Below are 11,652 nucleotides of genomic sequence, written 5' to 3' on the forward strand. Positions count from 1 at the left end.
GAACCAATCACAACACTTAAGCCCCTGACAGAATCAACAGTAAATGGAACTCAGTTATTAATACTATTTAAAAAAAAAAAAGCACTTTCTTTTGGTCAATCAAATTTCACCCAAGATAATTATCATGAAGAACAGGGATCCCTGTTAAATCAATTTCTGAATCCTAGGAAAATGGTTAACAAGTCACAGAATTCAAATAACAAATGGTACACATTCTTATGTAGTTCCAAACCCTTCTCATCATATTTAAAATTTTGCAGCAACAGACTAAAAGGAAATTCCTACTTCCCTCAACTTTCAGCATATAAAATACAAACAGCCCTGGCATCCCGACTCTTCTTGTCATCAAGGTTACCAACACTTATTCTCTGCTGCTTCACTCAGGTAAAACAAAGAAACACATTGTGCCATACTAGAATGCCTTCACAATGCCTGACTCACTATGCTATGAAACATTAGAAACTGTTGTGACTTGTTATACTCCACTGGCTAATAATGGTTGATATGAAAACAGTGAGGGTCCTAAGGCTGAATTTTACTATGTCCAGGGACCAGGCCAAATACCTCATTATGGTCAGTCTCTCTGTCACATCCTTTAAAAAGAGATAGAGAAGAGTAGCATTTGATATTCCACAATATATCAAGCTACTGGAAAAACTCCAAAGTAACAACCTGAAATCTATTCAATGTAGTTTGCTCAATTTTTTAGAAAGTCTATCACTGGGTACTATGCCAAAAGCTATTTCACAAAAGACAAAAAATTATTTCACCATGTATTTGGAATAATATGTTAACAGAGAAAGGAAATTCATTTGGAAATAGGAAGCAAGTGATAAAAGGATAATTATTCATCAGAGCTCTAAATGAAAAAATTCAAATAAACAGCATCCCTCCAAAGTTAATGAAATAACTTAAAGAAAATCAGCACATTTTCATCCTGTATATTCTCACACAAATGGGGGAAAAAATGAGCCACTTAAAAACATACAGAATCCTCTGTAGAATACTGGTGATTAAGCTCTGTAAAAAAAAAGAGAAAGATGGAAATAGGCCCATCTGATTGGAAAAGTTCAAAGTCTGTCAAACATGTGCTAGCACAGGTATGAGGAAACTGGCGTTCTCATATTGTGGGTAGGAGTGTCTCCACAGAGATATTTGGCAGTATCAGTGAAAATGTAGACAACCCTTTGACTCAGCAATTCCATTTCTAGGAATCTTTCTCACAGATATATTCATATACGTGCCTAAAATAAATAGATATAGATACAGATACAAAAATCACACCACAGTATTACTAAAAGAAAAAGATTAGAAACAACAGAATTGTCCATCCATAGGAACTGGCTAAATAAATTATGATAAATCCAAATACAATGCAGCTATACAAAAAGAATGAAGACATATTTACTGATTTGGGGTAAAGCTAAAAAAGGCAAAATGCCAAAAGAAGGACACTATTTGTGTTGACAAGGAGGGTAGTGAGGATATATATGTACTTTCACACATCTGTATAGATTACCCCTGACACTACACACAAGGAGCTGCGAACACTGGCTGCTTGCAGGCAAAGGGAATGAATGACAGGGCAACAGGAGGCTTTTTCCTCTAAACTCTAATGAGTCATTTGACTTTCAGCTCACATGAATGTCTTACCTAAAGAAAAGCATAAATTAATTAAACTTTAAAAGGGAGGAAAGAGTGAAGGGTTAAGATTTCTTGAGTACCGTATTTGATCCAGGAAATAACTGTTCCCACTGTGACCTTTTTAAAACTGCCTCTTTCTTTGCACTTTCCATCTGACTTGTTCTTTTTCATTTCGTCCCGTCAAGTCTCCCAGTTCATTTCACTGTCCTGCATTCAAGCTGGACAGGGACACCTGCTGCAACTGCTTAAACTCTTCTGGGTGGACTAAGTGCCAGTGGGGTTGATGAACTTTGTTCCAGTAATAATCACACAAAACGGGTAACAATCTCAGCTGTAAAAGAAAACTGAGTATTGACAGAGGAAAGATAACTCCACTTAAGCCACAAGAAAGAAATGATAAGAAGGAGACAGAAAATAGGGAACTGATGATTTGAGAGATTCCATTTTAATACTATAAAGAATTCTTCCAAATCTGACTTTAAACACTCATTCAATATTGTCTGTTCTGTCCATAGCTAAATATTTTATTACCTTTAAAAAAAAAAGCCTGTGCTACAAAAGTGATTTTCCTACTCTGTAATTAAAACACAAATCTGAATTCCCAGCAGGGCTATACTGTGACTCTGTACCCAGAATACCTAAATGAGGGACCACCACAGTCACTGCTCATTACTTTCTTAAACTGGTGTTTTCTTTTCAGTCCCATTATTGTGTCATTTATTTGTAAATCAGCAGCAGCAGCAGCAACACATATATTAATGTTTCACATGTGAGGATCTTGTTTTGTGAAGTTTTATATCATATACTCAGTATTTCTTCATCTTAAAAATTAAAAGGCCTGGAGTCTCATCTCCTAAAGCTGAAACGCAATCATCTCTTCTAAGATGCCAAAGAAGCTACCCCTTGTCAGCCAGAGCAATGGGTGTTTCTAGATTGATGAAGTCATATCAGATTTCTCTTCTGTGAAGTTGTAACTGGGGGGAAAGGTCATGAAGGGCCTTGCAGTACACGGGAATCTGGGTAAGAACTACTACAAACAGGATGTTTCAGACAAAGGTATATGGTTAACTGTATATTCACCCTCCAGCCTAATCAGCAACCATCATAAAGACAAGCTCTCTGCATTGAAAATTCTCAAAAATGACTGAAAATGAGTCTATAGGCTTTGGTTATTCTCAGTTTAAGTAAGTAAATATTAGACCTAACTCATGAGTAAATGAGTATCTTGTATGAAAATTTCCTTTACTTAGGTCTAAAGTGTTATTCTTACTTGATTCAATCTCTATGATATTGTTTCTTCTATCGGATACAAAAATCCTGCATAGCAGTAAAATTCCTATGTTAACAAATAACTTTCTAAAATACCCAATATTCATTAAAAACTAAAAAAAAAAAAATAAAGCCTTTTTTCTCTAACTACTAACTTAACAATAAAACTGATTAAGATTTTCATTTTTTACAAATAACAGACCAGAAAAAAATCTTCAGAATTATCTTGAGATTCTTGACCCTTGCAATCACCAATGACAGAAAACTGCCATGTAGTAAAGGCAAGTCTCTGAGTCTTCCACATAAGGTAATTAATATTTTAAAGCAAAGGGTGAACATACATGTGAAATATACATTATGCAGTTAAGCAAGCTAAATTATTAACTTTCTAACTTGGCACAATGACAGGGTAGTTGGAAGGGAATGTAAAAGAAAATACTCAACAGCTTAACATTAACAATGGACCCATTTATTCAAGGTAGGATGGTTCTCTCATTTCAGCTTGAGGACTGAAAGTCTCTTTCTACCCGCCTCTTGGAGGGAACTCTGCAGCTGGCCTGTCTGGAGGATCACTCAGCTTTATTCACAGTTTCACCCAGAGTCAAGCAATAGCAAAATAAGTCTTCATTTTTTTCACTGGCACTGAAAACCAACACAGAGAAACACTTACTCTGAGGTATTGAAAGTTCATCCTTCAAGGACCAATTCAATTAATTTCTCCTGTAGGTAATTTCTCTACCCTAAACAAACACAGAAGGTCTGTGTCCACTGAAACCAAGAAACGCTTTTCTGTATCTCTGTCATTTCATCAAATACGGTCTTGTGACAGGTCTTATGACATTGTCTAGTACTCTATTTTTCTCCCCAACCTTTGTACTCCCCAATACTTCCTCTCTTCCTCTACGGCTTCCACGAAATGTCCCTTTAACTATTGAATGAATGAGTTCACAGCAAAGCATTTTCACTGTTCTTTCTCTGTTCTATGTATCAATAATACTCCTCAACAGGGCTCCATACTCCAAGAAATGATACATTTCTTCTGCTTTTCAAAACCAACTAAAATCTTGTCTGACCTGGTGACAACTGATCCTCCCCTAACTCTTGGAATCAAAATCTCTATTACTTGGGTACTGAAATGTCTGACCTCATTTTATCTGTTAAAGAAACACCATAGATGTGTTTATAAAAAATAGGGAGATAACCTACAGGAAATCCAAATATTGAGAGTTAAGGGAAAATTCTAATATCATATATCAGAAAATAACGAGCAGAGTGTTTGAATTTTAGGATGCTGTAGTTAAAATGTTATTCACAAATACACTATCCTTCTTGCAATTCCATGGTGAGGGTCAGCAACTTGCCAAAATACAGCCTTGAATTGTGCAACAAGTCTCCTATTTCTTCTTATAAAATATATTGGCAAAGACCAACAAACCCACACTGCTACAATGAAACCATCCCTACATTCCATGGCTTCAAGGCAATTTCATAAATATAGGGTCATAAAAAGACAGCCTACAAACTCCAGTAGCCGACACACCACTTTAAGGATAGGAAATTGAAGACAATGATATGTAATCAGGCAGTTACAGCAATTTGAGGATCTTTTCAAAAAGTCTGCAAGAATTACCAATCTTACCTTAGAAACCTACCAACTAAAGAAGTATGCAAAACTCATACAAAAGAGATGGAAAACAAAATCTGAGTATAATGCTAAAATTTTATAGTTTGTATGCTTTAAGAAACAAGTCATAGTCAATATATTCCTACGCTGATAACAACAAAGTCTTAAGAAAACAGAAGGTTCAAGTCCCAGCCAATGACTTCTGTATCTCAAATACATTTGATATCTGAGTTCCAATATTACAAGGAAGCCATAAATAGCACTTTGAAGTACATACATAATAATGTATACATACATAATAATACATGACCAGAGGAAAAACTGTATACTTTTGAACTCTATATAGATGCAGGTTCCTAGCTAAGCACAAACTTGCACATTTTTTCATTTTTCATTTTCAACAGATAAAAATATGCAACTGTTCCCTACAATCATGGGGGATTTGATGTTTCAAGTCTCTAAATAAATTTTTTCTTTTAAATTTCATATTATTGTAAAAGATAACTGAGCAATTATCATGCCAGACCTTGTTAAGAATTCCATACATTATCAAGAGAATCACTAAATTATATGTTTTAAGGCATGCTTTCAGGTTTTAATTGCTTCTTGATACTATTAATTAAATAATCTGGTGACTACTGAAATTTATCCCAATAATTTTACATAATGAAGGCAGAATAAATATAACCAGAGAACTAATTAAGATGAGGTATAACATTAATCATCTTACTACCACAATATAAATTAGTTATTAGGCACCCATGTTTATTAGGCAATGTTACTGCACATGTTTGAACCCACACAAGGGGTTAAAAATAACTACAATGAAAGGCCAACAGCCTAACAGCAAAGTTGCGCCAACATTCCCTCTCCTCCCCCTCCCCCTCCATCCTCTCCAGTCCAGAATGAATTGCATGCCCCACTGCACAAGACCCAAAAAGGTCACAGGAGATGGCAGAGACTTTTGTAAGAGAACAGAAATAACTCAGCAGCTTTGTTACCATAGTCTCTTTTAATCAGTATGTTCAAAACCCTTTAATTAGCACTCTGTCTACACAAGGAAAGCATTTCTTCTGTGCCAAGAGAGGGCACATATGTATGTACACAGTGTTCTGTTATATCAGCATCACAACATGGAGCTCAGACTGCCAGCCAGAAAACAAGCACAGACAACTGTTTTAAAGGTATGGCACCACAATGTCTCCATACTCCATGTGCATGTCCATAATCAAACAACAAAGTATGTTCCATTAGGTGTTCATTTGTCTCTGGATTTTTTTTTTAGCGAAAAATAGGAGTATTTAAACCACAATTTTCTTTAGTCCATTATCACAAATGAGGATATTCAAAAGTAATATAAAATGATGTTAACAGAATGTGAAAAAAGACAATATTCAAATATTGTTCCTTTCTGCATAATAGCTCTTTGGTAGGAGGCAAAAAGACACTGCTCCCCTCAAACAGGAATAAATCACAAGACACATTTTCACAAGGATGTTTTACAGTTAAAATTCCATCCAATCATGCAAACCTTAAAACTTGCAGACTGGATTACATACATGTGTTTCCTTCTAAAACCTGAGTAGCTGAAATCAAGATGGAATTTAGAGATAAAGATAGCTATTTAAAAATTAAAAGCCCCAAAACAAGGAAAACTTCATTACTAAACTGGATTAAGCATTTTAATTGAGATACATAAGTGCTACAAACTTATTTTCAATCTTTCAAAATCAAGTAGTATATAATACTGTAAGAAGCAGTGTGTGTGTATATATATATATATATATATATATATATTTATACACAAGTACATATATAATTAAACCAAAAGGTAACCCTCTAAATATCTAACTAGAGAAAGAATCTACCTAAATTTATGATAAAGCTTATTGAGCAGGCAGCAGAATATACGTGCTTGAAAGCCAGCTCTTCCACATTAGCCATGGGAGCTCACAGCACAGTTCTATATAAGGAGAATAATACCACTATGTCACAGCCTGGTGTGAGAATTACCTAAGACGAGGAAGGTAAAGAACTTGGCAAAAGTCCAAAAGTTTGCTGGTAATGCTGTTTGGGGGATAGGTTTTTTTTCATGTATTGCACAAAAGTGCATATTGGCACAACCTATCAAAAATTACATATATAATCATGTATATATGATATCCACTGAATCATGTATATATGATATCCACTGCAGCATTACTTGTAAAAGTAATACTAGAAACAGTACAAATGCACTTCAATAGGGGATTGCCTGAATAAATGATACTTCCCTACAACAGAATTCTACACATCTGGTAAAAATAAGATGAAAAACTCTACATACTAATCAGGAAAATTCTCCATGGTAAGCTGTTGAGAAAAAAAGGAATGTGTGGAACAGTGTGTATATTATGCTACTATGCAAGTAAAAATGGAACACATATTCATATTTATTTGAATATACAAAAAATCCTTTAAATGTCATACAACTAATTAATAGCAAACATTACCTAGTTGGAGATGAAAGTGAAATAGTGCCTGATACCCAGTCCAGCCTCAATAAATGAAAGCTATTACTGCTCCCCTCATAAGTATCAGTATCATGAAACGTATCTTTAAAATATATATACAGAATATATTCAAACTAAATCCATAATGAGGTAAACAGTCAAATCTCAATTATTTAAAGATTGACTATCTATTCTGTACCATCTTATGGAAAACCCCCGACGAAAATTTTGGCCAACCCAATAGTTGGAGATTCAAGCCCTTCATTTCCTCTTCAAAGGTAAGTAGCTTTTGGCCATTTTACTGTAGGCTATCACCTTCATCAGAGAGCAAGTTGAGGAAATAACACCAAAACAGTTATTTTACCCAAAACTGATCAACAGTTTCTAATAAACAGCTTTTGGAGCTGAAAGCAACATCCCACAGTGAACATCCCACAGTTAAAACCTTCCATTATATATGAAGAATCTAAGGTCCAGATCAGTGACAGTTCAAAGATTTGGAATCTGTCCCCCAGTTAAACGCTTTCCATTTTTTGTATTAAGAGGGAGGAAAATATGCTTAATTGAAATCAATTATCCAATTTCTTTCCCCAGCGGACCCTTTACTACAATTAACTAAATCTGCTCAGATCATATTCCATAAGCAATTCTATTAAGTAGAGCACAGGACATTCAGAGATTTCAACAACTCAGCCCTGATGTTTCTAGGATTATGCATTGAGTGAACATCTACAACAAAATCTGTAAAGTTTGCTTACACTTGAGATTGTCAAAGGCATGTTGAAATCCTTGCCACCTTGCAGCCGGAAACCCCAGGGAGCTGGGCCAACCAAGGACACATTGTAGTTGCTCATGGTTCTAATGACGCAAAATCCAATCCCTCAAAATGAAAGAAACTGAAAGAAAATCAGATGGTTAACAAAGATGTTTATCTGAAAAGCTATTACATATTTAAATGTATTGAATATAAACCCAACTAAATTATCCTCAGTATTTTGTTTAGGGGGAAAGAGGGGATATGCAGAGTAAGTTTATATTAAGTTCTCATTTCAGTCTAGGAAAAGGAATCTATGAGCTAATATGCAATCTCTAAACTTATGCCAATTTCCATAGTCTAAAAATTCCATATCAGAGTATATTTCTAGACATTTGATCAGTCTTACAACTTGCTAGAATACAATTTGTGGCTTCTTGCCTACAAACTTTAACTCAAGGTACCTTACAATACTTTGTTTTATATGAAAAAAAGAACAAAACTGAATTTCAGGTTTAATTCAAAATGATTTTCCCCAACCTCTTTGCCTGCAATTGGCAAGAGTCCATTTCACTTACCTAAATTCTAAGTTATTTTAACATATGAAGAGAACTGCAAATGGTAGACTCTCATTCATGCTTTCCAAACAATAAATTCTTTAAAATGAGAAGTTGTTTCCTGATGCATAAAAACTATTTTCTCTAATCATAAACCACAACTTGCATTTTCTCATATAGGAACATGGTATTTTCCACACTTAAATTATTCACTTTTCCTTCAGACAGGCAATGATGGGCAATACTCTGGTGGTGGTGGTTTAGTTGCTAAGTCATGTCCAACTCTTTTGCAATCCAATGGACTGTGTGTAGCCTGCCAGACTCCTCTATCCACAGCATTTTCCAGGCAAGAGTACTGGAGTGGGTGGCAATATTCTAGCACAGTGATATTTGAGTCAGAACCTGCTTTTTGTTTTACATACACACCTCATCAGGCAAAGTGGAGTGAGCATTTACCACACAGTGTATAAGACTGACTAAACATGGTAGGAATATAGGGTTAATCTTATTGCATGAAAGGGAATCAGAGCTTTAGAAAAGAATCAGTGCTTCGATCCTTTCTTTTTTGTATGTTTTGCTCGAAGGGAGCTCAACATGACTCTCATGGTACCATGTACTTTTATATAACAAAGAAAAACTAAAGGAAAAAAAGCATTATTCAGAGCTTGGTATTGGTTGTTATGGTGATTATGTGGGAGAAATTAGGAGGAATAGGGATTTTCTAAAATGTAATACTAAGAAATGTATGATTTTCTTTAAAATATTAATAATATAACAATAAATAATTTAAAACCACACTTAAAAAAAAAAAGCTGCTTAAGACTCACTTCCTTGGAAAAATCTCTGTTGTTTAACCAAATCATTACCTGTCCTAAAATATTTCATTTTTTAACATATTCAAAATTTCTACTTCGTCACATCAATTAATAGTGGCAAATACAGATATTTGAACAACTGGGTGTATTAAAAGCAGGCAGATTCCATCTTCTCCTATAGGGAAAATGAGGCAAAATTTTCAAATAAGTCTAAGTCTAAGAAAATTCAGTGAAAATCTGCACTACATCTACCAGAAAAAAAAGAGAAAGCTTCTCCCCAGGCATAGTAGTTCACTGAACTACTAGGCAACAAAAAGATGAAAAGGCCAAACCAGACATCAAACTATTAGATACAGGTGAAAAATGAACATGAAGGAGGCAATAAGGAGCCACAATCCATGGGGTCTCAAGAGCGGGACACGACAGGACTTAGCGACTAAACCACCCCATATACATAATTTAATTGCTTTCTCCCTATAATAAAAGCGTTTCTGAGAACTTGTAGAGAAGGACTATTTGGATGATGGCACACAATATTTATCAAAAGTATATAAAGCCAACAGATATTTCACAGACAATATGCCCATCCCTCTTTTTTCATCTTTAAATTTTCATCAAAAGAAGAACGTGAAAGTTAGGTTCAACTTTCCTAATCCCATTGTTCCCTACAAGAAAATGTATTTAATTCATATATTAACTCATGTACCTGTAACTCTCTTTACTTGGGAGTTCCTTTCCTGCTTTCCCTCATTTGTTATTAAAATCTCTAGAACTGGCAAGTTCACAGCCACACTATAGAACCAGTGTCAGTTCATTTCCAGTCAGTGCCATTTCCCTCCCTTTGCCAGTTTCATGTGACTTGAAACAGTCAGAAATCAAAGCAACAGTTATATTGTTGGCCTTTTCCAGGTCTGGTTATTAGTGCCCAAACTCTTCCTAAATTACCAACGAGGCAGGAAATATTGAGCAGCCTTTCTTCCTTCAAATAAGTAGAAAATGTTGGAACTTCTGTATAGTGTTGGATTTTCTTTTAGGGAAAGTCCAAACAATGTCTTCACTCAAGGAAGCTTGGTATTTCCCACACTTCTAACTTCTTCAGTGGATGGGAAGACTGGAAAGAAGAATTCGTGATGAATTGCTCAGAGTTGGGTCTGAAATTAAAGATGTATCTTAAGATTCTTTTCTTAGCCAGAATGAAAGACTGTGGAGGTAGAGTGGAAGAATTAAAGCCACAAGCAGCGGATGAAACTAGCCGACGAGACAGTTTTCCAGCAAAGAGGTTCACGTCTAGCCCTGTTTGCCAAATAAGGTTCCCGAGCCGGCTGTTTCCGAGGCAGGCGGGTTCCAATGTCCTCGTGGTCAGGAAGGCGGACTTGGGATAGGATCTGGCGATCACACCCTAGACCTGCCCTGCCCAGCGCAGCCACCAATTTTCTTTCCAAGCTCTGCCCTATCCATACGCCCTTCCTTTTTCCACTTATTGTCAAACGAATTAGAGGCACAGCCTAAAAAAGCCCCAACAAGTACGCAAGCATTAATAAATCCGGCGTTTACGACAGATCTGTTTTTTAAACAAGCTTTAACTTCTGGACTCATATCTGTTTATTAAACAAACTTTATTCCCTTAACAGGTTACACAATCCTAAATGTGGGGGGGGGGGGGGGGGGAGCGGGGAGTGTGAAATAAATGCTTCTCAGTAGAGTGAGCGCAAATAAAAGTTAGCCCCGCTTCCTCTCCACACCTCCAGGAGACTGCGCAGGACGCGAGTATCCCCAGACTCTAAGGTGTGTGCCCAAAGGCGCTCGGCACCCGCATGGTGGCCCGCCCTCGCCCGACTCCTGAGCCCCTGCCTCAGCCGTCCTAGTCCCAGCCCGTCCCGGGTCCAGTGCCCGTTCTCTGGCCTGGAGCCCGCTTCCGCGCCGCCGTTTCCCTGGTAGTCCTCTTCCCACGCCACTCTCCACCTCCGCAGATCCGCGTCCAGCAAACACCTGAGAAGCTTCCCAGCGCTAGGCGCACCACCGTCTCTCCCTAAGCAGGACTTCTCGCCATGCTCTCAGTGCACGGCGATTCCTTCTTTCCCTCCTCCCTACCCGGGTTCCGAGACGCGCATCCCATGAAGGCGGCCACTCACCTCTGGTCCGGCGCCGCGATGCCTCCGAATCAGACGAGCGCTGACAAGTGACTCGCGGTGCTTGTGCCTTCCCCACGGCCCGCGGGAACTTCCGCCTCCTGGATCCCGCCCCCACCCCGCCAGCCGCAACACACACACACACACACACACACACACACACGCACACACACACCGGCCCCGCCCCCGAGCCAGGGCACGCCCCCTCCTCTCCTGGCCACGCCCCGGACCCGCAGGGCTGCGGCGAGCTGAGAGAAGGCTGCGGGTGAACCTAGCGCGGGGGCTAACTGCAGCGAGCCGAAGCTGCTGCGGAAAGACAATTGCAGTACGGAATTTCGGTGGGACCAGTCTCAGGGGGTTTTGAGCAG

The 11,652-nt window shown here is 37.7% G+C and overlaps 1 protein-coding gene across 1 annotated transcript in view; it reads right to left on the minus strand.

Moving 5' to 3' along the window:
- The window catches only part of PDLIM5 (PDZ and LIM domain 5), a 239,437-nt gene extending 228,032 nt beyond the window's left edge, over positions 1-11,405 (minus strand). Inside the window, exons 1-2 of the mRNA XM_052641597.1 lie at positions 11,288-11,405; positions 7,788-7,925 (exon numbers count right to left, since the gene is read on the minus strand). Coding sequence (XP_052497557.1) covers positions 7,788-7,883 — 96 coding nt within the window. The 5' untranslated portion in view covers positions 7,884-7,925; positions 11,288-11,405. The remainder of the gene's footprint in view (positions 1-7,787; positions 7,926-11,287) is intronic.
- Positions 11,406-11,652: the final 247 nt, after the last annotated feature.

The sequence above is a fragment of the Budorcas taxicolor genome, chromosome 6 (genome assembly GCF_023091745.1).
Source record: "Budorcas taxicolor isolate Tak-1 chromosome 6, Takin1.1, whole genome shotgun sequence".
NCBI classification, from domain to species: domain Eukaryota; kingdom Metazoa; phylum Chordata; class Mammalia; order Artiodactyla; family Bovidae; genus Budorcas; species Budorcas taxicolor.